The 25,084-nt window shown below is 47.3% G+C and overlaps 2 protein-coding genes across 5 annotated transcripts in view; one reads left to right on the plus strand and one right to left on the minus strand.

Annotated features, from left to right (window-relative positions):
• Window positions 1-1,943: 1,943 nt before the first annotated feature.
• Window positions 1,944-4,531, minus strand: LOC143423789 (armadillo repeat-containing protein 6 homolog). The gene is made up of 5 exons (XM_076895350.1): window positions 4,263-4,531; window positions 3,460-3,791; window positions 3,089-3,384; window positions 2,741-3,006; window positions 1,944-2,514 (listed from the first exon to the last, which is right to left on the minus strand). The coding sequence occupies exons 1-5, from the start codon at window positions 4,377-4,379 to the stop codon at window positions 2,140-2,142; spliced, it is 1,386 nt and encodes a 461-aa protein (XP_076751465.1). The 5' UTR covers window positions 4,380-4,531; the 3' UTR covers window positions 1,944-2,139.
• A 386-nt stretch (window positions 4,532-4,917) lies between these two features.
• The window catches only part of Pi3k21b (phosphatidylinositol 3-kinase regulatory subunit alpha), a 344,756-nt gene continuing 324,589 nt past the window's right edge, over window positions 4,918-25,084 (plus strand). For 2 of the 4 annotated variants that reach the window (XM_076895572.1, XM_076895570.1), the window contains exon 1: window positions 19,731-22,576. In XM_076895572.1, coding sequence (XP_076751687.1) covers window positions 21,311-22,576 — 1,266 coding nt within the window. In that variant the 5' untranslated portion in view covers window positions 19,731-21,310. Of the gene's footprint in view, window positions 5,070-5,208; window positions 5,364-5,825; window positions 6,685-6,766; window positions 6,881-6,958; window positions 7,049-7,120; window positions 7,169-19,730; window positions 22,577-25,084 lie in introns of those variants that run through there. The other 2 variants (XM_076895573.1, XM_076895574.1) reach the window with 2 other exon arrangements.

Raw genomic sequence — 25,084 nt, forward strand, 5'->3', positions numbered from 1 at the left:
TGTTGCAATTATAATTCGTTTCAATAAACTTTCCGTTTCTCCTTGTATCGTTTCTTTACTTTACGCCGACCGGAAGGTTGACCATTTTCCCAGGTAAGTGTTTCGATTTCCCTGAATTATTTTAGACGAGCCACGTTCCGAGCTTTTTTTCTTCTTCTTCTTCTTCTTTCGTTCATACGATTCCTTCCTTCGCAACTTTTCTTCTCCATTCCCTGAGGACCTTGCCACGCGCACGCTGTAGCCGACCCAGAATACGTGTACCGCATGCACGCACGCATTAAGCGAAACAGTTCCTCCGGTGAAACGTTTATTACCAGATCGGAGAAAAGTTGCTCAACCGAACGTCAGCTTTTACAGTAGACCCGTGTACCTACAGTTGTACCGTATACCGTTTCTCATTCGAGTATTAATATTTATGGCTGTGACGCGCACCATGAATGGTAAATGTACGTGTCTCGGCGAAGGGCATCCCCCCAACAATGTGTTATTTAAATGGCCGGCAAGTGGTGACTTGTGTAGCGAGGATAGGAAAGGAGTAGTCGGACGGCATTGAAGAGTTTCAAGTACCTCACGATGAGGACATGCGTTTCGATGAGATACAAGCGGTGTCTGCATCTCGCCATGTACGGTGGCTACAAAAAGTACACTCGTGCGTATCGGTACTATCCGACGAGACACTTTTCGATTCGAAATTTCAGATACGCACACTTTTGTAGCCGTTGTACACGCTCACAGGAGTTACAGTTAAGTTTCTTTCTCTGCACTTAGAAATTGCACGCACGTACCTTAGCAATTAAAAATCGATCGATCGATAGATAGGGTAGCGAAGCTCGAACTTGACTTTCTAAAATCTCTTTCGCCTATCTTCTTCCATATACAGTTCGTTCGCGAACGTGTACATAAATATACATATATATTTTTTTATACGATTTCTCCAATTATAAGTACAGTTCGCGCAATCTATGAAAGTAAAGCGTAGAGATCTCCGCTGTGATTCATTCGTTTCCAATTTTAATATGCTTTGCTCGTTTACTTTCGAGAGTATCTTTCTTGCGTGGATAGAGGTCTGCTTTATTGTATTATCACATTCGCTCGGGACACGATGCTAGTGCTCGCCAGCAAATGTGATCTCGTCAAAGACTGTGATACAATCGTAGTCTCTTGCAGGAGTGAAGTACAACGAAGAATAATTAACGATGAATTTATCGATGTAAGGAACTGCCGCAAATCGGCGGACGGTTCCTCTTCGTAAATGTGTATTCTATGGTGTACGAAAAATGTTCGGAGAACATTCTTCGTGGCTCGCGAGAAGTTTTCATAAATATAATCCTCTGCTTCTCAGCGTCGTGTCTGTGAGAGTGGAATCGGGAAGGTGCAGCTTTTGCGAGAGATATTTTTATGAGAACTTCTTACTTTCGAAGGTTTCCGTCGTACGTATCTCTGTCGTTGAGATGTACGAAGGAAAAAAACGAAAGATCGCAGACTGATCGGGAAGATTCAATGTTACACACCATACATGGATGTTACGTGTTTAATGATGGATGTAATTTCAGCTGTTATCCCCAATAATCGGATACGTGTATATCGAAAACACCTGACTTTGCTCAAAAGGAACATGAAAATCCGAAATATCGAAACGATTCAAATCGAGCTTACACTTAACGGAAATACCGAATCAGATCAGAGACCGAATTAAAGTCTGTCCGAAATGTTTAGCAAGTAAGATACATCAATCGCGTAAACCGCGACTGAACAAATAAATCTTCGATAATGTATCATTCGTGTGTTGACAAAGAGGTGATTTGTGTTTGCTCAATAAAGAAGATTGCGAATAATAAAAGTTCGATTTCATCAAGTGACATCGCAACCAAAGCGACGAGATAACTGGCCATGTAAGTGGTTTCTACATGTGTGGTCATGAATCATCAGTCGCATTCTTTATCGTATTAAAGATAGACGTTTATTAATACACAACATATAAATATATATCAGTATAAAAAAAAAACTTATAAAACCAATATATATATTATTATACGCTACGAAAAATACTAAAGCTGTTAGTTTCAAATATTTATTCATCGTACTTTAAAGCAAACATAAAATTGCATGGAACATTTGCAAGATGTACGGCCGTAGCAGTTACACGGTCCCGTTGCTCATCGATACACCTTTCCCGGTCCATCGTTCCTTCAATTCTACTTTCAATCCAAGATCCCTCAGAGCTGCCTTCACGTCACTTTCGATCTTAGGTCCGTGCAATCGAAGGGCACTCGCCAAGACATCCTCTACACCGTGAGCAACAAATTCTGAACACTCGGCCTTATTTCTTACAGACATATTTCGTATAGCCCAAGCAGCTTGTTTCAAGACATTCACGCTTTTAGGATAAGCTTTCATCGCGTCTATGATTACAAGTGGCGCTCCGCAATCGTAAAACACACCAGCGTTTGAGGAACACCTCAGTGTTAATGCGGAAATGCATGCAAGTCCAGCCGTAACTACACACTCAGAGTCCTATGGTGTGATTAACGTTTCAATACCAACACTATTTTCCTATCTATATACAGCAATACTGAATACAATCGTCTCTGGATTTACACGGGGACCGATTCGGTAATGTCTTCGCGCTGGTTACCCCAAAAGAATCATTCTGTCGCGTATGCGAGGAAAAATCGAGAGACGAGCGTATCAATGACGAACATATTTCACGAACAGCCACAACACACTAATGTAAACTTACTCTGAGTCTGCTTACAGCAGAGACAATTATAGGGCCACAACCTGAAGTTATAATCTGAGATTTCACATTGTCATTCCCAGCGAGTGCTTTCAATAACTTCAAAGCCTGCCAGTTTAACTTCTCAGAGTCTGGATAATCAATCATCACGTCTATAACAAACTTTAGCCCTCCTGCCTCCTCTACTTCTTGGCAAAATTCGTTTCTCACGATCAGTGCGGCCAAAGTTATCATTAAATCACCTACAACCCCTCTATCCTTTTTATATCCTGCATGCGACAGAATGGATAGATTAAAATCTGATGCGTACAATACTGTTTTAAAACGTACGAGCAACTAAATACTATTTACTTGGCATCAGCCCAGTAAGAACATTGAGGGCCCCTTTTGCAATTACGGTTGCATGCTCGTGAGCTTTCCCATACTCATGCCTGATATCATCGTCTAAAACCAGAGCCCTGATCACGGCGCAAGCATCTCTCAACTCAGGCCCAGATGCGTCATCACGAACTAAGATCTTTTTAAGTTTGTTAAAGATATCGGCATTGAAAATACTTTGCCTATTTAGCTCGTGCTTTATACAACATTCCCTGATCCACCGTAAAAGACATTGTAATGTTGGAATGTCTGGGTAATTATCTAAAATCCTAACAAATGGAGTAACTTACAAACGAGAGACTATTACCTATTGTTTTCAATCATAACTATTAATAAATTCTTACTGTATTTGCAAGGCTACTCCTTCATGATTCAATAAGTCTGGATTACCAGTCATCAATGAAGTAATAGCTTTCAACGCAGCCTTGATAATGGTGCCATTATTAGGGCAACTTTGCATCAATTTTATTAAACTATTATACGCCCCCTTTTTACCCGCATATACTCTATATGAAATATCTTTATCTAATTCATTTCTAAGTTTGTCTAAGATATGATGGATATTATCATAATTTTTGTCCTGTATGGCGATATTAATTTGATTCAAATAAGATTCGATCAATTCATTGTCATTATTCAGAATTAAATCTTTAATGATGTTGCTCAAGTCTACACCCTATAAAAATAGAGACGATAAAATCGACCATGGCACTAAGTGCACTTATGTAATCTGTTCTAGATTATTTGGATTCTAGTATTCTTCTACATTGTGCTTGGCACGAGCATAGTACCGCTTCAATGTAGCGTTGCCTAATATTTGTGACAAATTGTTCTTAGTATGAAAATTAAATTATCAATTGCGCATGGCATGAAAACGATTTAAGTATTTATTGCTGTACTACATTTCTACTTAAAAAAAAAAAAAACGACAACTGACTCATCGGATAAAAATATATCTAATGCAAGCATGAATTGACTACTCATGTAAATTGAAATTTCAAGAATGTCAATGTGCCGAATATCACTAAAATTCTCAAGATATCAACGAACGATGAATTGTACAAACAAAAATGACGTTCGTGATCATTTAACCAACACTTTCTACGTTTGTTTAAGTCAGAAAAACAAAGTAAACAAATTGCAATACCTGAGCCTCGAATTGTTTTACCGCGTCTTCTATAGCTTCCTTGGGAGTCATCGAGAATTGTTCCATATTTTCGTTAACAACTTCATCGTAGGTTTCCTGGCTAATCACACGAACCATGGTAATGCTGTGCCTTTGTTCACCGTGTCCTGAATCTCTATATTAGGAAATGAATGCTGTCTCGCGAGAGCACGGTATGTTTCATCCACGTGAGAATAAAAAGACAAATGTCAATCTGTATCGCGTTCTGTAATACACCTATCGTGAACTGACTGGCAAATAGTGGGGATAGATCTAGGGACCCTAACGCGCAATCGTCACTCTAATTCATCGCGTCTATTTTACAATAACATTTAACATCGTAATCGTATTCAACTTTATTTTAACGAGAAACACTACAAAGGTGACTATTAATTTTTCAATGAATAATCTATTTGAAATTGACATTAATTTTTCATCAACTTTTACCGCCGTCATATGAGAATAGCGATATAAGAGAAGAAAAGAAATATTCATAAATTGATGAAAAAAAATATTGAAAGAATAATATACATAATATGTGAACAAAAATTAAAGTAAATAGAGTGTGAAACAAATTTGAAAGTGTAGGTTTCTCATCCTGGCAAAACGTAAGCAATAACCAATCGCAGCGCCCTCAGCTGCTTAGACTGGCCTAACCGTGTTCGTACGTGTTGCGACCAAGGGAAACAATTCTTTGTCACTTATCATTTGATTTTTCAAAGTTTTCTTGACGATCTGTCGGCAACCGAAGCTCAGAACCTCGATAGCCCGATGTGCCGAAGTGCGAAGGTAGTGTTTTTGACGTTTAATTGACTCCGCGATATCTGCATTGTCAAGTCTAGCTCTCGCATCCCCACCGATCGTTCCGTCGAGTTTCTTGCCCGTAACAAGCCTAATCTTGCCTGGATTACTTTTTGGGCGTTGTGTTTGCCAGCGTGCAAGAGATACGGCTACGTACAAGTGGAAAGTGAACGCATTGGGAGGATTCGAGAAATATTGCTTTCGCGATTATTTACCTAACACGCATGTAAACTCTGTTACGCTATTCAACGTCGAAGGCGTGCGCTGTACAATTTTACGTGTGTAAGTGTCGCCATGTGATCAAAATCAGCTATCGTAATATTCGCGAATATATTTCGCGGTGCAACAAGTTTCGTACAATTCTGATAATTCATTGACAATAACTTTTCTCGGTTTTAAAACCCTACGTTCACCGTTCGCGATATTGCTCGCAGAGACGTATCCGATAAGTTTCGTATCTTTTTCCTTCTCTTTTTTTTCTTTTCATAAAAAGAAAGTATAAAAGTCCAAATCTCCTTAATTATTTATGCTTTATGAAGATTATCATACAGCACTTTTTGTCCGGTGGCTGCTTTGATGTATTTGCTTTTTGTGGGTGTGTTTCATGTACCAAGGATCTTAATTATGGATAGTCAAAGACTTAATGAAGTTATATCTGTATTGTGTTATAAATTATTACCGTGAAGCTTCTAGAAAACATAGAGATTTCTAGCAGAGCTTCATAAAGATTGATTTATGTTACAGGAATTGCATTAGGCTTGGAAAGGTGATTGTGGATATGAGACGGAATGATATAAATATCTGTACGAAAGGAGAGGTACATTCGAGCTCCGGATCTCCACGAAAGAAATGCAAGAAAGAATGATAAAATCATGATGCATCGCATTGTCATGGACGACTAGTTGTCATTGTGTTCATATCAAGTTACTTGGCTAGATTTTGCGTGCTCAGAGGACCTGACACTCGAAATATCATTATAGTTCATCATTACATACATTGCTATACATATACATAAAAACATATATAAATATATATATATATATTTATCAACCAAGATTTTTAAATATAATTCTATGTATACATAAGAGTAGCCTTAAATGAGAGTTACTGTAAGTTTTTGATAATTGTGGTGCCGTTTGATATAATCGACAAGAGAATCAAATTAGTTCCAAGAGAAGATATAATAACTATACGATATTTCTCTATATTTGGTAAAAATCAGTTTTTCAAATGATGCTCAAACAGTTACAAATACTCTTAAGTAGTGTACATCGATCGTCAAGTAAGAATCTGTTCTGACAAAATTTGCGGTACAACCGAAGGGAAGTAAAAATGTTTTAAGTCTCTAAGAAGAGGATGCATAACGGTCAGGAGAGATTATGTTCTGTGATTGTAGTGTTGTGCAAGATTATTCGCGTTTGCATACCATGTATGACTGACAAATGAGTTAACTCTAAATATATTTTTCCATGGAGAAAATAATATGTTAACGTGATTGTTTTTTAATAAACTTTGGAGATAAACGCTTCATTTTGGAGGAGAAAGGAGACAGTGCTCGTGCTTGTGTGAGCAACAGGAGAGACTACTGGAAGACTTTGTACCGGTAACAATATTTTTGTTTGAATTCTAAAATTTATTAAATTAAACATTTCAAACTTAAAGGACTGAATTTTCTTAATTTTCAGACACCGAAGATACACGCGAGGAAGTCCTAATGCTGAAAGGAAACTTATCACCGTACTTAGACACTCATAATGAAGAAGAGTCGTCTTATGTAACCCTCAGCAATGGCCCATACGGTACATAATATAATCTACAATTACACTACGCGCAGTATATTAAGAAAGTTTACTAAATCGTCGTCTTTATTGTTACAGTATATGTAGCTGAGTCCGCTAACACAGAACCCAAGAATAATCACGTCCTCATAGATATATATTTTTTAACCCCTGTCCTTTGTAAGCATTGTAAGTATCACCTTACCTCATAAACTACGATCTTTTTTATAATCTTATTCATCTCTTTATTTACTATTACAGGTGAAGATTATGTTTGGGGCACTGGAAGAGTGGGAGTCAAATGTAAAGGTGAGTTGTACCAACCGTTTTATTCTTAGAAGTAATATTTTTTACGATTGTACGATTGTTCGCGTCGCACGTAGATCCAAAATAAATGATTTTTCGATGATCGATAAACCGCGTTTAAAATCGTAAGGTCAGCATAAAGAAATTCAAATAGTTCGAGAATCGCAATAAAATCGAAACGATCGAGATATCGAACGATTGACATTTTTAAAATCATAAGGTCACCATGAAGCAATTCAAATAGTTCGAGAATCGCAATAAAATCGAAACGATCGAGATATCGAACGATTGACATTTTTAAAATGCGATTCCCGTATCGCAAGTTGTGCCAACCGCGCGAAAAATACGCGGCTCCAGAGTCGCCCTCTTCGAAGGCAAACGGCGAGGGTCGATAACGTGGTTCATCGTCGTTTTCTCGATCACCATCGAGGGCGGCACCGTAGCATAGTAACACATGCAGTCGCGGTGATTTCAAGTGGTGCGCTATCGTATCCCCCTTCACCTTACCTCGCGTTCGTTTCCAGCTCGGCCGGCAGTTTCTTTTCTGAAACTCCACAACCCTCTCCTGTCCCTCTTGTTCCCCACCATCGGCTCCCTGCCATCGTATGACTCAGGAACGTAGCTACTCCTCAACAAATTGTGGTCCCTGCGGCCGTTTAAATTTGTACAACTTCTTGAATAATCCCTGAACCGCGACCATTATGCCGTTACACATCGGATCGATACCATTTAACGTCTATTATTAATCCCACCTCGGTCTTTTACACTTATAATCGCAAAGCGAGAAATAGATCGCGCTCTCGCCACCCCTCCCCTCCTCTACCACCCCCTATAATACCCTGTTATACTATACTCGTTCGCTTATTTCAAAATAACTTATTTCTGCATTTCATCTTCGACCGCGTCGAGACTTTTATCCGGACGCGAACGCACTCATCAGTTTTAAACGCGGACGTCATCATCGACGTGGTCCCGCGATGTATCGTGTCCCAGCGCGATAAGTCCAGACCCGTTCCATGATAATTCGTGCATCTTCGGCGTGCGCGCGTACGCCGAATATAGACTCGGCTCTCGCCATGGATACGTGGAAGATACAGAATTAGCGAGCAAAGAGAGGTAGAGGAGCAGAGGCTCCCTTCGAATATATCGGCTTGCATACCGGCCAGCGGCAGATATCATAGGCTGGCAACTGTGCAAACGAAATTACTTACGTTTCATTGGATTTCACGCTCGGAAAAGGAAACCACCGTGGGCGCGCGGCGCGACGGCGACGTGACGCGACGCGGGCGATCACGTAGCGTACGGGCGCGCGAGCCGAGCGCTTTTTCACTCGGTCGCGTTAGCGCGAAATCGTACGAAAGAAAGCAGAAATCCGAGATGCGGTTGATGTAACATCACGCTTACGTGCGGAACGCTCGTTTCGCACGTTTTCAGCCGGCTCGTTTCGTTCACCTTACCGATCACGCGCGAACCATCCCGGCACCCTGCGGTTAATCCTTGAAAATCGGTGCATTCGGTTACGCGGGACATTTAAGCGCGCCTACGTGTTCCGAAGAAAAGAAGTAGAAAAAGAGGGAAAGGGGAAACGACTCAGACGCGGCACGACGAAACGGGTTCTCTATGGCAAGCTTTTGAACACCCGCACCCTTCCATGACCTACGTTCGTCCGACACGTTCCTGCGATTTCGATTCGGGACTTGATTCGATTAAGAACTCGCGGACGCACTATGACTGTTCGTTTTGGACTCGCTCTCGAGGATCGGCTTTTCTTCGGGGCATCGATTAACCTTGCTGGAGATTCATTCTTCTCGCGATAGTCACGGTGCTGGTATTGTACACGCGTGTACCGAGGAGGAGGCGGTTGAAAACGCCGCGTTGCGAACTGAATGGGACGAGAGCGAAAGATCATTTTAAAGTATAATCTTTTTTAATTCGATGGAAAAAGGAAACGGGAGTGAAAGTCCGTGCAATCGCATACTTGCGGTAGAAACTAAGCGTGGAGAAAAAGCGTAGACTGGAAAGAAGCTGGATGAAAGAGTTGCATCAAAGTACACTCTCGTCGCGTCTGAAAAAGGCGGACTGTAGACCGTGTCACTATTCAGCCCGCTAAGATATTCTCTCTCTTCTTCAAATGAATCGGCAACTTTTTCGTTCTACCGTTGAAAAGGAACGTGTTCGCCTCGTAGTCGTCAGGCGAAAAAGTCACTGGTAGCTCGACTGAAAAATTCCTCTCGACTCCTTTCTTCGACCTGGCACCGAAAAATGGCATTTTCCCCGTCACTGGCTGCGATTTACACAAGAACTTGGCTCTCGGTGCGCGAGAGATTTTCGCTGGAAAATTTCCCGTGTTTTCCCTCGGAAAAGTAGCCCATCCGGTTCGCATTTAATAGACCGCTTGCGAAAGCTGTTAATAATTTGTATAAGCAGGTGGATGCCACCGATGGAAGTTGAGAGAAATGTAACGCGCCAGTGTAGAAGAACCGCGGACGATTAATGTCTCTGGGGACAATGAAATTGTTCAAGGTTCGCGATCCTTATCGCGAGACAATTCATTTGTAGAATCACTCGACCGCTACCCAGGGAAACGCTCGGTGCGTAATTCGCTTGTAACATAATGGGACGGTATTGAAATTATTCCGTTACGAGTGTCGTTCGTCTACGTGCCACTTAACGTGGCTTTCATCGCGGATCGATCTGTTCGTAAAATTAAACTTGTGCGTCATACGTAATCGACGCTTTCGAAATTAATCATCGCTAAAATCTGTCTCCTCCTCTCGGCTGGCATCAACGATGCAAATCCCGGTTGCTTCGGAAGCAACCTGTTCCGTCTATACGTTCTCCTTCTGTTTTTTTCCATCATCGACGAACCGCGTACCCTCGGTCTGCGCGATCGCCAGAGCGAATTATGAAAACGAAGAAACGTCGCTCGAGAAGAGGAGTCTCGCGTTCGAAGACAGCGCGAGCGATAAGCTCGAAGAAAAGAGCGACGCCTAAGTGCGGTTCAACGATGCGTTTCACCTCTCTCGGCCGACAAAGCGGGAGAAAACGATGAGGCACCGAGTTGTTTCGAAGGACAATCGAACGGGGTCAAAAGTCCTCCTGTTGCTACGTGAAACGAACGAAGCCATGGAAACGAGCTCGTCGCGCAAGCGCTTCGCCCTTCCGCCGCTTTCCCCCCTTTTTTCCTCGATTTCCGGCTTCCAACGGTCCCTGTCTCCGTCCCTCTTCACCGTTCTAGACGCGCAAGTTTTCCCATTTTTCTTTCTTTAAACCCCTGTCGCCCATCGAAATCATTTCGTCCACGAGACCGCCAATTTCGATCGATCGCAGTTCTTTACTTCGGAATTTCCACCGTAAGACAGCTGCGCTATAAATGAATCGGTTCACGGCGCTAGAGAACGATACGCGAATACAACGATAGTTCAATAATAAGTAGACAAAATTAGATTTAAAAAACAATATGTGCACGTGTGTGTATTGGTACAGTTGTTTGTACCCAACGTGCAGTTACACAGGCAGAATCGACGCGTGTACGCGTTTATCGTGGGCCACCGAGAGTCGTTTCCGGTCACGGGTCGCGGGGAGACCTAGCGCTGCCCGCGGATTCACGCTCGCGACCCTACACAGTCGCTCCTTCGAACGCTCCCGCGTTCGCCCGGGTACTTCAACCTTCTCCGGTCTGATTTGTATTCAATTCGTCTCCGGAGAACGCCCTGCACATTCTTATCGCCCGAGGGGAACACTCGACTTCCGTATTTCTTACCGGTAGCCTGGCCGCGCGTCGTTTCGCTACGCGCGCGAAGGTACGATGGCTTCCTCTGATTGCCGCGCGAAAGGGCCACGGAGGGAGAGGCGCGTATTCTTTTTCTGCGCTCGTCGTCGCGTCGACACCCGGGGACCTCGCCACGATCGTCTCGCACTCTGTGACCTTAATTGAATGATTTCGATCCGAACGACCTCGAAACGCACCACCTCCTCCTTCGCCTACTCCTCCTCCTCTCACCCCGTCCCATTTACACGACCGATCCGAATGCACTTTGACTCCGAAACGGAAGCCTCGTCGCGGCTGCTGAAGTTGTGCTACGAGTATCATCCGGTTAAGCTTAAACAGCCGTGCTTCGATCGATTCGCAGCAACGTGGACACTTGACGAAACGTCGACGACTAAATGAATCCCTGTGTGTACCGTGGAGGAAGAACGATGTCGAATGTTGAGTCATTTTAATATGCTTCTCAAGCGTTAATGAAACGCGTATTTCTTGTCTGCTCGATCACGTCGAGCAAAGCGTGGTTCGCATTGTTATTCAGCGAGTTTTTGTTGAACACGGACGATGGTATAACAAAGTAACTCGTTTCGATTGCTTTTCGATACCATTGTTCTTCTCGTCGCGGATCTCGTCTGCGAATCGTCGCGTTCAGTCACGTAGGGATTCCCGTATCCCTGGACTCTGTGACGCGGCCGTGTCCAAGAGCCGGGAAAACTCGGAAGTGAATTCGACGGTGGGGAAAAGCGGCAGTCGTCGAAGTTCCACGTAAGCCAGCGACGCATAGCCAAGTCCTTCCGTATCTATAGGAGGCGTGCTTCGACTCGTTCGTTCTCGAGTACGCGGCTACGTACGCCTCTACTTTACGTACGTGCACCGAGGCTCGTACGCGAGGCTCCTCGTATCAAGTCGGTCGATTAAACTAAAATTAACTCGTCCACCTCGAGCAGGCGAGTTCCCTCTTTCGGAACACCTTCGAGCACCAACGCTGTTCGTTCGTGCCACGACCGTTTAGCCGTTTCGCGTGTGTCCTTATACTTTTTTCTCTCTGCTCCTTCCACCTTGAATTTCAGTCTCGCGTTTTCTTCACGGGCCCACTCTTTTCCTCTCCTCGGTATGCACGGTTCCGTCTCACTCGTTTTCTCTGGAGAGAAAGAGAGAGAGGTTCCTTCTTTCGGGTGTACTTTCAGCGACGCTCGCTGACTCGCCTAAATAATTCTTCACGTTTTTCCATTATGCGAAGCTTCCCGAGCGTGCAACGCGTTGGCGTCGCATCGCGTGAGAGAGAAGAGAGAGGGAAGAAATATTCTCGATCGCGATGGTTTCTCCGCGAGATTCGACGGTGAAAATCATCTTCGTCGGTTTTCTCTATTTACGACCGGTTTTTCATCGATTCGTTCCGAATCCGCGCGCGCACGTTCGTACGCGAATTTCCACGGAGATTCGCAGCGCGGCTCGCTGGCCTCTCCTTTCGTTCACCCCGCGGCTGACCTCGGGTATCGGCAAGTTATGCGACGCCGGTCGCGAACAACGTTATGCTTTTTGCTATTCACGTTATGTGCGCGGTGTGAGAAAGTCTCGCGATCGTGCGCGAATTTAAATCGACGGCCAGAGGAAACGCGTCGGGCGTCCGCTTTCAATAAACCGCCGCGCGTCCCCGTCTGATAAGTTCCCGGGCAACTTTGGATGGCCGGATTGGTACCCCGCGCGGTGTCCGCACCCTCCTGCGCTCCGGGCACAATGAAATTCATTCGTCATCCTTTCCCTCGGTCTTGTTCTTTTCTAATACACTTGCGACGATCTTGGCGCGTAACCGATTTATAACGCCATACATATTTATGAGCGGAATATTTGCAGAGCCGGGGCGAGTCCATCGAAATTATTCAGGCAATGTTCCAGTGACTCGCGGAAGTCGCCGGATGAAACTAGAACCACCTATCTCTCGCGTACTTCTCGCCGGGTGGAATTCCCTCGGAATCCGGCGGTAGCGCCTGGACAAACTTACCACCCTCCCAAGGGGGGGCTCGAGCGCGGTAAAATTCATGTATTTAAATTGGCCGCGGGAAAGTAAGTGGCTCGCGCTACAACCTCTCTTATCCGATCTGCTCGCATAAACAATGCACCCGGGCATCCTTCCATTCTCCGTAAGATCCCGAGATGCGCGTCTCGCCTGGAATCGCTAACGAATCGCATTCATCGCGATATAATGAATCGCGTTCGCTTTCGTTGGAATACCAATGGCGTTCCCGTTCCACGCTCCGCTCGACGTGTCTCTCTATTTTCTCGCGTAACATATAAATTAAGCGGAGACGAGCGAGAACTGTGGGACAAAGAGATTCGTCGTTCCGATTGCGATTAGGCCGCGTTTCGGTGGCCAGCCGATACGAGCGTAGACGCGTATATGGACGCGTATGGACACGTAGAGCCGGGATGCACGTAATCGAGCTGCATTGATTCGCAGATATAGAGGCAGCCAGGCTCAGGGCGGAGGTCATGGGTAATGGAGTGCACCGTCACGTTGCTATGGGAAATTCGGAATTCCCGGGGTAAACGATGGAGCCGACGCGAGTAGAATAGGATACGTCTCGCGACACAGTCAATCGAGGGGTTGCGGTAACCGAGGCTCGCCCATCCTGTCTCTCATTGAATTAAAACGACAACGTTACGACGAGGCTGCTCGTCAATCTCTCCTCGAGGGAGGAACAGGGAGGGAAAGGAGGAGGAGGAGAGAGAGAGTGAAACTTGACGTCGGCAGCTATACGTACGTCTGGTTTGAAATATTTCCAAGATACTTCGTATTTAGAGGAAAATTAGCATCGAAACGATTTCGATGCGAAAATAGAATCTGCAATTTTCCTTTCGAGTTACATGAGAAGATGTGCGCCGAGATACGAGCGGAGATGCATAAACCGAAGGACGCGATTCGCAGCCGCGTTCCCCCGGCGACCACTTTCCGTTCGGCAATTACGTCGGTTGTTAATTATCACCGTCGAAGCACCCGCAATTTCGTCGATTACGTAACGCTGCACCATAACTCGTCTCGTTACCAAGAATCTACCGCCCACGCTTCCTATGTACCTCTGTGTCATTGTTCGCGGTTCTCTGCATCCAAGACCGACGAGCCAAGCTGGAGATTCAGCAATTTCTCTCTCTCTCTCTCTTCTCTGTGTCTCCTTTCGTTTGTTCACCCGGTCTGACCGATGTTCGAAGACGTTTCCAGCGTTGTTAACGCGATCGTTTGTAACGTTATTCCGTCCCGATCGAACATGGAACGCGCGACTGCGAGAAAGAAAAAAAAAACGGAGAGAAAAAACACGACGCCAGTCATGAATCTTTACGAATCAATTTACATGGTTACGTAACCGATACATCGATGCAATCGACTCGCCGTGCACGGCTTCTATACGGTCGCTTCTCTCGATCGAGCGCGGTAGCCTGGCGTTGGAAAATTAATTTGCACGTCAGTTCTTTGGATGGCCGCGCAACGCGACGCGCGGGACGTACGAAATTGTCAGCCGGCCAAATGAGCGGAATAAAAAACGGGCGGGCCGCGTTACTGGTATTATACGGGCGCACCGGAGCGTGTCTCTTCGTCACGTTGTCGTATTTAAACATTGACGGAAGCGAAACGGGGGAACGTTGCCATTATACGAGCCGAGACGCCGATCGAGCGAGTTTACAACAGCTGGAAACATTTTTTCCATTCCCTCGCCGTCTTTGCGCCGCTGGCAAAACGCACGGTCTTACGGGGTAAAATTGGCAGTCGCCAGGGTCACGTTGGCAATCGTAGTCCGTGAGGACGATTGGACTTTGATAATTGAGACGTACCGTTATTGGCTAATTCGTGGTAATCAATTATCTCGGATCCGTAATTAAATCGTGAAGTCGATCGGTCTTGCGAATTGTTAAGAAAATCTGGGGACGTTCTATCGAACGTTGAGGGTTACAATCTATCTCTGTGCCACTCGTCGACGAGGCACCGACAACCACGGAATACTTTCTTATTTATCTTCAATAAAAGTGCTCTCTATCGCGGCGATAAACATTCCTCGAGCGGGTCCGAACGGCCGATACCGCCCCGAGCGAGCCCCTGCCAGTCAGTCAAGTACAATGGCGCGTATTGTTATCGCGATGTCCATTTAAATGCTCGTGGCTAATCGAGTCGAACTAGAGCGTTCGCGAAAAAATTCCCCGTTTTGTTTGTATCATTTCGATACGCCGACTGTGCACGGTCGCGAAGATAAGATTTGTATGCAGAAAATGAAAGATGGCGACAGGGTCCTCTTTATGATCGGCTGTCGACGCTCGTTCGTTTGCACGCGGTAGCGCGTGACCGCGCCGATCTATCGATCTGCACCGACGATCCATCGCTCACCAGTCCGTAGTAACCCTTTCAACCACCACTGTGCTCAGGAATATTAAACCGTACGAACGTTCGAAAATTTGGCTTACCTTTAAATTGACCTTTAAATCTTTGCCTCTATGAAACCGTCTCGTTTCCAGTCAGTATTGTTATCGAATCTGTTACGAAATCTAACCAACTACCACCGAGCCAGCGACTAAATAACGCGAGTAGTTAACGGTTAAGTACGCTTAAGAACTTTCCGGTAAAGTTTTCAAGCGCAATCCAGATGTTCCGAATCGTGCCGCCACGGTCGTTTTAGGGCGAACGTAAAATTTTACTCTCGGTGCACGCCCTCCCATCTGGCTAAGCGAGTTTTTGCCGAGGCTTTTATTTGAACAGCCACGGGACTTACGGCCGCGCGTAGTTGAAAGTTATCAAGCAAGGTTCTCGCAACAGAGATATTTAATAACGCGCGTGGAGCGCGCGTGAAAAGCGCGCCGCGCCTCTTTCGACCTGATTCGAAACATACCATCGGCGCGCGCCAAAAGGAAAACTCGATTCTCGCGGTAAACGTCGACGGGTCGAGTGCCTAAGGATTTCTTCGTTCTCACGATGCCTGCCTTCGTACACGTAGCCGAGAAATGGCTCGTAAAACGTTCTCTCTAGCTAAAAAAAAGCAGAAAAAAATCCACTCGATTGAAACGCTATGCTATATCGTCTCTCGTCCGCCCGTGAATACTCGATTCGGCTGTCTGTCAGGCGTCATCGTTCTACTTAAAGTTGTGCTATCGTTACCCTCGCTGTACACCGTTACTCAAAATGGTCCAGACGAAAGAGACGAAAGCGGTTCGCATCTTTACCGGGACGGTAATATGAAATCGTTGACACTACCGGGGAATTCTAAAAATAACTGGAAATACGTCGAGTGAAATGCGAGCAGCTACTGGCTCGTCGAGAAAGGGTCTATCGGTTGGCTTTGCGACGCGAAATCGATCGGTCCTTCCGGGCTTTAAACGGCGGGCGAAGGGTTGGTGCATCGTTGGTATTGTGACCTTGAACAGGACACTGGGGGAAGGGCGTCTGCGCGGCCGCATTCGATCATCCTACGTCCGGGGATCCTTCTGTGTGGCGTCACCCCTCTTTTACCTTGGAAACTCGCTTTTCACTTTCACATCCCTTTCTTCCCTTTACGAGGAACACGCGCGCCGGCCCTTTCATGTGACTCGAGTACCAACGGGGGGAAGGCCCTTGTTGGTGCGCGCGAGAGCACGTGCGTACGCACTTGAACGTCTCGCACTCGCGGCGCTTTCACGATAAGAGCGAGAGTAAAGGCTGATCGTAAAGAATGAAATCAGATTCTGGGACCCCGGCAGCATTGACATTTACAACGGGGGTAAAGGAGGATGGATTTTCGATTCACGCATTCCTCTACGTGGCTCGATCGGTGACCACGCGGACGGAGGAAGGAGAGGCTTTCCGCCGGTTCTCTCAATCCTGCGGACGGTTCTCGCTCATTGAATTTTTCAGGACTGCGAAAAGAGGTTTATCCCGGGACCGGTATCAACCGACCCGTTTTATTATCGCTTTATTTTTACGCGCTCGAACCGAATGGAATTTTTATCTATCCCGAATCTTCGAGTCGTCAAACCAAGGATCTACGTACGACGCGAACGATCCATACGGGGGTCGAACAATTTCTCACGAGGAGAAGGCACGTAGCCTAGGCTACGCTACACGAGATTCGGTCCAGCTCGATTTAGTCACGAACGATTGCGACCAAGCGGTGTCTTTTTTCTCAAGCGTGACTTTTATATCAGCTATTTAACCCGGATCTTTATTCCGTCGTGTACTTAGAAACTGCAGATGCCCTCGTTCGGTAGACTTTATCGCAGCTGGTCCGAGATAAGAGTATAAGCCCGAGTTGACAGACCGATTGCGAGTCGATGGTAATTTTTAATTAACCGCGCAGATGTATCGAACGTATCCTTACGACTCTCTTTTAAAAGTCGATTCGTTCCTCTCGCAACGATGGGATCACTCGTTACGTTAACAAAGAGAGAAAAGAACCGTGAACGAACAAAAAGGTAACGTATCGCGTAAAATAGTCGAGCAATCTGGTATTTACTTGATAAAAGCCATCAACCTCTGCCACCGATCAAGCGATAGTAGAATTTCGATAATCGTGAGCCCCCGTTCTCGATTGGTGTGGAACACCGTGGCTAGGCTTTCGTTGATAATGTGCAGCGGGGAGGCAATGCGTGGCCGACTCGCGGGAGAGTCTGTTTCTACTCGAAGTGAAATAAGACGAGAGCCAGCGAGCGTGAGAAGCGTGTAAGCCGAGCGGCAGAGAATGGTCGTGGAATTTCCACGAAGCAGGCGGCTTCGATCGCTCTCTGTAAGCACGGGGTCTGGCGGCCGCTCTGTACGGAGGTGGCTCGCATAAAGGCCACGGGAAGAGCCGAAACGAGGCGGAATGGACCGAAGTGCAACGCCGACGGTCGAGCACGAGCAACCCTCGGCAGGCTGCGACTGCTATGGCTATTGACCGAACTTGGCGGACCGGCCGGTCAGCTGTGCGCCGAGCCGCCGGAGATATTTTCTCTGGCAGGGAATCGTCCGTGTAGATGTATGATTCGCGGCCGGTGGCAACGGCGAAGAGAACGTCCGTCGACGAAGAACGGGGCCGAGAGTGTGTTGGAACGAAAACCGTGGAAAAGTTGTTTAACGGCTCGTCGCAGCGATCAGCGAAGGTGGAGGAGCCAGAAGAAACACACGGAGAGAGACCAAGATCCGACAGCTAGAGGAGAGAGTGTGTCCGTGCCAAGTATCGGTGGTACGTGACCGGTGTTCGCTCCGGGAAATTCGTGGTGTTGCTTAAACACGGTGTGCACTTTGCTCGGCTGATCTCGAACCCACTGATCTAACTCGCGGCTCGAGTTTTACCGTGATCGTCGAGTGAGAAAAAAAAAAAACGGAAAAACTCGTTAGAATCGCGAGGAACGAGCTCGCTGAATCGTGTAGGAGGACAGCAGTGAGAGACAGGCTGCGAGGCAGAGACGAGTAGACGAAAAAGATAAGAGAAAAAGGGAAAGAAATTGAAGACTTGGCCCACGGTTAGTAGTCGGCACGTAGACCGGCTGTGCACGGCCAACAGCGGACGAGTGAAAGATAGAGAAGGAGAGAGTAAGAGAACGAAACGTGATAGAAAGAAACAATAGTGTTGAGAGGGAAGAAAAGAGAGAGAGAGGGAGAGGGAGAGGGAGAGCTTGTGTGCGTGTGTGACGAGAAGAGTGAAGGAACGACACGGCGGTCGTGAAAGAGAAAGATAGTAAAGGAGGAGCACCGCGAGGGAAAGAGACAGATGGATAGATAGGTGTCGTGCACATATGTGCAGAAAGTGACGTGTGTGTCGTCGTCGTATGTGCAGGTGTGCGCGTGGTGCAGGCTGCCGGTGCAAAAAGTGCAGTGCCCAGTGGACTTTTCCATCCCGTGCGTGCGCTGTTTCTCCGAGTTGGCACGTATACGCCGGTATTCCGGTGTGAACCAATCGGACGACGGATTAAATTGACACGATAGCTCGGTAGCACGCTTTTCCTAAGCCGGGGTACTCGATTAACGATAGAAAAGACTCGCTCCAAGTGTATCGGAGCTGTTCAGTGAAGTGTCAAAGTTTGGTCATACATTATCTAGCTAGTAAATTAGAAAAAATCGAGAGCAAAAGTTTTCGTTCGAACGTCGACTAGAAAAGGAATTAATGGAATTGCTCGTCCGGACGGAGCGGTATAACAAGGAGAGAAGAATATATGTGCGGTGAGAAAAGGAACGAGGTAATAAGATCGTCCGCACCGAACTGCTTTACCGACAGATCCGTAGACTCGCTGTTGGTAAAGTGTCTCCATAGTGATCTATCGAGGAGAAAGAACGCGAGTCGCAGACCGAGGGAGACGCGGCAGTCGCGGATTTCTGGTGGTCGTGATAAGGGCAAACGCGGATGTGTTCCGTGTTCGTGATCGATGATCTGTGCGCGGATCGTTCGAACTGACATCGAGTTATTGCTACGCGAGAAACGAAGGATACGCAAACGTTCCTGACCGGTTGTACCCTACCCATCCACGGGAGATTGTGAGATTTCTATTTTTTCAAATCGGCCGATTCACGTGCGACGTTAAGTGTGACTCGTGGTGAACCCGTGAAGATTAAACGAGCACGTTTTTACCGCGAACGATCGCAACTCGAGAACTACTTTGTAACTATATCTAACTCGTCTCGAATTAACGCACGCTATCAAGACGGCAGACAGGAGCCGGTTGTTTTACCGCAATTAACGACGGTGAAGGTTACGAAGATCCGGAGCACCGACGTGCGCTCTTTTTTTTTTCATCGCGCTTTCTCGATCTGTCCGCGCGCACGAGGTTGATTCTCAAAAGGCACGAGGAGCAGCTCATTTTTTTTTTCCACGAGAGGATAAAAGTCAGAGGAAGGAACAGCGGAAGAAGGAACGAAGAAGAGGACAAATGTTAACGGACACGTTTGCTTGGACAGGCACAGCGTAATCGGAGATGAAGCAACGTGCATGTCGCTCGATCCGCGTAACCGATTCGATCTGGAGCGTGCGCGACAGCAGAAAACCTTGTTCGACCGCATTGGTAAAATAATTCGATCTAATTGACGAAGGGAACCGCTTTAAGGTCACCTGGAAATTACTCTCTCGAATAACCCACGAGGATCCTCTCTTCTCGTCTATACACGCTCGCGGGAGGCTACGTTGAAAATCGTTCGGTGTCGTTGCTTGACGAAACCGGTTTCGTTCGGCTCGGCGAATCTCGGCGTTTATACAAAGGTCGTGTGTGCGCGCACGAGAGAGAGTGGAAGGAGTGAGATTTATGGAAAACGAATTTACACGAGGTCACACCCACGGGAACGACTCTTTCTTCCTCTCTTTCTCCCTCCCTTACTCGCTCCATCTTTTTCTGTCCCGTTTTTTTTTACTCTCTTCTCTTTATCCGACTCCCGCGCTGTCCGTCTATTTCCACTTCGAGCATATTAATAATATAGGACGAAGTTGAGAACGCAGCCGCGAATCATATCGTTGGATCACGTCGACCAAAGAGAGGTTACCCACTGAAAATTCGACGGACCTTCTCTCCCACCCTTACTCCTTTTCCCTCTTTCTCTCTCTCTCTTTCTGTCACTCTCGCTCTCTCTTTCTCTCTCTCTCTCTCTCTATCTCTCTATCTCTGTTCACGCTAATACCCAGTGGAATCTTTTCTACCCGAAGATATCGACGTGTTAGGCGATAAGCTAACTATCGAATACGAAACGACACGTTTCCCTACGGCTGATTGGCAATTAACGATGCGGCGATTGGACGGGGCCGGTTTCAAGCGACGACTACCGAAGTCCCTCGAATAGAAACAGAGAAAAATCGAGGATCGCGTGCCGCGTCGCTGGCCGTGAGAAAAAAGAGGTAAAGGCGCCGGGGGATCAACGAACCGCTTGCAGTTATACTCCAACGAATCTCTAATCACGGGTGTGCTTGATTGTGGCGTTTCTGTCGAGGAGAAATAAAAAGAAGGAACAGAAAAGAAGACGACGACGACGACGACGACGACGACGACGACGACGAAGAGGAAAGGAAAGTTGGTGGAACGTCGGTGGCGACATGCGAGTGACCTTGCGACGCGACTCGTCCGAAGCGTTCACGTTTTTAACACGCGAGAGTTCGTCGCGGGCGAGAAGGTGGTGGTGCTGGCTGGTGGAGCTGGGAATACGGAAGGTGGGGAATAAGTGGAACAAGTAGAATTTGGTCGCGGCTTCGATACCGTGCGGTGTTCCGTGAGGCGGAACCGGGGGAACCTCGGGGCAGACGAGGCGAAGACGACGCTATGAGGGGCGACTCGCGACGATCGAGGGCGGCTCAGGACTCGCCGGAACGCGACAGCAACACCAGCTCGACGGCCTTCGCGGAAGCGTTTAATAAAACCTAGTCCGTGGCTGAGAGCTTCCATTTTCATGATCGCGACGACTGGCCTGAACGATGAAGCGGGCGTCGAGCGCATCCGTCGCAGCTGCTGCGACCGCTGCCTCGCAGGTGCAGCCTGCGGTCAGCTTACACGGCAGGATACACGATCCCTTTAACCCGATAACGGCAGCGGCAGCGACGACGGGCTGCACCGAGCACAGGGAGGAACACGAGAAGCTCGCCGAGACGAAATCCAGGACAGACACGACCAAAGTATCGCCCAAAGGGAACCCGAACGATGACACTAAGGCTAAGTCCACGGCCATATCGCGGCTCCTAGCCGTCGACTCGGACAATTACATGCTACGAAAAGGTGCCGGATCGGCGAACGCTGCCGTGGCATCGACGTCGACCGTCACGGCGAACTCGACCACCTCGGTTACGTCGAATCTCCAACTGCACTCCAAACAGATACCACCGCCCCGTAGTTTTCACGCGAACCTGCTGGCCATCGCGAGCAACGGGACCTACAATGACCTTCAGTCCACCATTACGATTACCACCGCGACGAACGTTGTTGCCGGTCCGACTAAACCCATGCCCGTCAACGAGCCTGCGCCCGTACCACCGGAACCGGTTAGACCAAAAGGAGCCGTCGCGTTATCCTTGCTCAAACGATACTCGTCCGTTAATCAACCATCGAATCAACCTGTCGGCAACGTAGCTTCCTCCTCCTCCTCCTCCTCCTCCTCCGCCGCCTCCGCCTCCTCTTGCTTCCTCACCTTGGCACAGCCCACCGCAACTAATTTCGTGAGCAACCCTCTCTATTGGAGGCAATACGTTCCTAAGACACGATTGACCGTCGTCACGGAGGAGTTCCGTCGTGATTGGGAGTCGAAACATCCGGCGAGGTTACCGGTTACCAGCGCAGAGGAATTCGCGCGTCTCTGGCCGCGGGGGTTGTTCCCTTGCGCGAAGCCGATCTCGTTTCATCAGCAATTATGTTTGTGCAATAACGACGCGCAGCTGCAGAACGGTGAACCGTCGATGAACGGTCATAATTACGACCTGGTGGCAGAGGAAGGTGTTTACTCGAACTCGATCGCTCGCGAGAGCCTCGAGGGTGGTGGTTGCTGGCCGCGCGCCCTTCAGAAGGGCGCCGGAGTCGGTCCCCAGTCGGCCGTTAGGCGTAATCAGTGCTGCTGCATGTGCGGTTCTCTATGTCCTCCAGAGTGCCATGCGTGCTTCCACGTGGTCTGCTCGGAGTACAGCGGGCAGCACCTCTGCCAATGGAATAGCAAGGGTCACGTGCTACCGGGCCAGGTTCTCGATAAGGACAAGGTCAGTACGATCACAGATTTCTCTGGTTAACCCTTCGATTGCGATATCTCGAATCGAACGACCGATCCAATTTCGATCATTTCCTTTTGTTTTTTTCATTCGATATCAATCGCGGTATCTATTGGAATCGAAGGGTTAACCAACTGCTTTTTTATTTATTGTTTTCTCGCGTTGACACGTGTTCGACTGTTGTCATTGATAAATTGCGATCGGAGTTAACGTTACTCTTATCGCTGACCAAAAAGACGATAGCATGCGTTCCACATTCGTTTTTGTAACGTATGCTAGCTTAGTCGTTCAGAGGAGGCAGCGAAAGATCGAAGAGAATCGATTATTTTCGAACGGAAGACGAATCGTTCGGTTGGAAATAGTTGCGGAACAAATTCGAGTGGCTCGTTATTCTCTATCTCGACTTTCTTCGCTATATATGCGTTTCCCTCGAGTGGCTGTTAATTGAAATTCCCTCGTTAACAGCCGATTCTGTTTATAGTGAAAAGTCGAGGTTTACGATCGCAGTAACGATTTCGGGCGGTCCTCGACGCGAGTAAGGTCACGTCGATGACTCGGTATTCCACTTGAAACGGTATCGTGGCGTCGTAAATCAACAACGACCGAGAGAGGCGAAATTAATTTCGACGCGGCGTTACTCGCCGATCGGCTTTCGAACGTGAGCGCCGGGGAGAACGCTTTTGTTCGAGGTTCGCGGCACACGGTAGCAGAAAGCGCGACGTATATACAAGGAAAATTGTTTACCGTATCCCAGTTACTTGCCTTCAGAGGTGAACCAACTGGTTCGACGTCTGCGCTTATCTGCGTCTCTCCGTTTAATTTACATAAATCGCGTGCACATGCTCACCGCCGTTTCCGAGCATTTGAAGTGTGCCTCGGATAGGCGTCTCCCCCTTTGCCCGCCTACTGTCTGCTCGGAACATAACTTTGTACAGAAACACTATCAGAGCGAAACCTATTCGCGATTCTGCGGCGTAATGACCTAAATCGCGACACCGCTGCTGTCTCTGCTACGAATTTCGGGGAGACGGGCTAATCTTTGCTGGCTCACCCGGCGTGGTGTTGTAATTCACGCGCGATATCCAACGTTTTATCGATGCTCCCTCGTCGCCGAGGTTCGTCCGTTAATTTTCTTCCGGAAGATTCCAGTCGCGAGCGGCGATCGGAAGCCTTTTCTTTTTTTTTTTTTTTCCCCCCGATCGCCTCGATTAATTATAGAATGGTACCGAACGGTTTCCGGGGGTTATCCCCTGTTTACGAATTCAGGTGACCACGCGGGCGTCACCGAGTTCATATTTGTACGCACCAGCGGGCTAACGTTTCTATTGACTGGGACGATTTGGCGCGGCTAGCCTCGAGTTTTAGCGTGAGGCCAACGGATGAGCGTCGCTCGCAGCTCTTATTTCCGTCGAACGCGCGGTTCAGTTTTAGTTACGCGTCGCGTTTAAATAATTACTCCCGCAAGCGCCGGGCGCCGTTTCCTGTAAATAAAACGAAACGCTCGGCAGTGATAATCGTTGATTTCCGGTCGATCGTTCGCGAGGCCCCGATCGAAGATGTAAATTGTCTGGTGACGGAATCGCGTGAACGTTGACGAATCTCTTCCCGAGTGCTCGATACGGGACGTTATCTCGGCGGTGTCACGATCGCAGACTTAAGGTTACCAGAGAAGGTTACGTCTTCTTTTTCTCGTGGTTTTTACGCTTTCGCTTTTTATCGGAGCACTCTTCGATATTGCTCACGTACGTACACGCCGCGCGCGTTCTCCTCCCTGGTCGCCTCTCTTTCTTCTGTTGCGCCAGTCCTATCTAATCTGTGTTTCTGGTCGCGTGGTGGACGTGTTCGCCAGCATCCTCGCAGTCGGGGACAAGTTCGGAAGATAAACGATGTATTTCGATAATGTGCCGTCGATCGGAATTGTAACTGGTGTTTTCCTCCGGTCTCGTACGGTTTTAATCGTAGAAAGGACGTCGGAAGGGTAGAGGGGGTGCGTACGAGCGTTTCGACCGTCGCGTCTGATCATAAGGCGGTCGAATCTACTTGCGTCACTGCCCCTTACGGTGAGTAGTACGGCGGAGCACGCGATATCGTTGCGATTATTCATTGTAATAATGACGAAAATATTCCAATAACTTGTTTCGATTAGTTTTTACGATCAATTCCCCGGAATTGTATCGCTCGGAATTTTTGACGAAATATTCAATTGCGTTCGTGCAAGAAATTATTCACTCTGTTTACACAAGCGTTCTTCTACGAACGATTTTTCTTTTTTATAAGTGGCACACGCGTCATCGAGATTTATCGGTTTGGAATTCGCTGCAGACGATTACCGGACAATTACGTAATTTCGTTGGCGAAAAAAATCGTTTAATCGTATCCGCGAACGCGCGCCGTGAACCGATGCAGTAATTCTTTCGTTTTCGCCTCTGAACTTGACTTCTCTCTCGAAGCTTCCTGATATGAAAGTACACCGTCTGATCTTTGCTCGCATTCCTTCCG

Source organism: Xylocopa sonorina, chromosome 5, assembly GCF_050948175.1.
Source record: "Xylocopa sonorina isolate GNS202 chromosome 5, iyXylSono1_principal, whole genome shotgun sequence".
Classification (NCBI taxonomy): domain Eukaryota; kingdom Metazoa; phylum Arthropoda; class Insecta; order Hymenoptera; family Apidae; genus Xylocopa; species Xylocopa sonorina.

What these genes read in the sequence shown, in the direction of transcription:
- LOC143423789 (XM_076895350.1), bottom strand. Translation starts at nt 4,379, where the DNA reads ATGGTTCGTGTGATTAGCCAGGAAACCTACGATGAAGTTGTTAACGAA. An exon ending in GGAGTAGCCTTGCAAATACA is followed by an intron (nt 3,385 to 3,459) that starts GTAAGAATTTAT and finishes TCCATTTGTTAG; the next exon opens with GATTTTAGATAATTACCCAG. An exon ending in TCTTACTGGGCTGATGCCAA is followed by an intron (nt 3,007 to 3,088) that starts GTAAATAGTATT and finishes TGTCGCATGCAG; the next exon opens with GATATAAAAAGGATAGAGGG.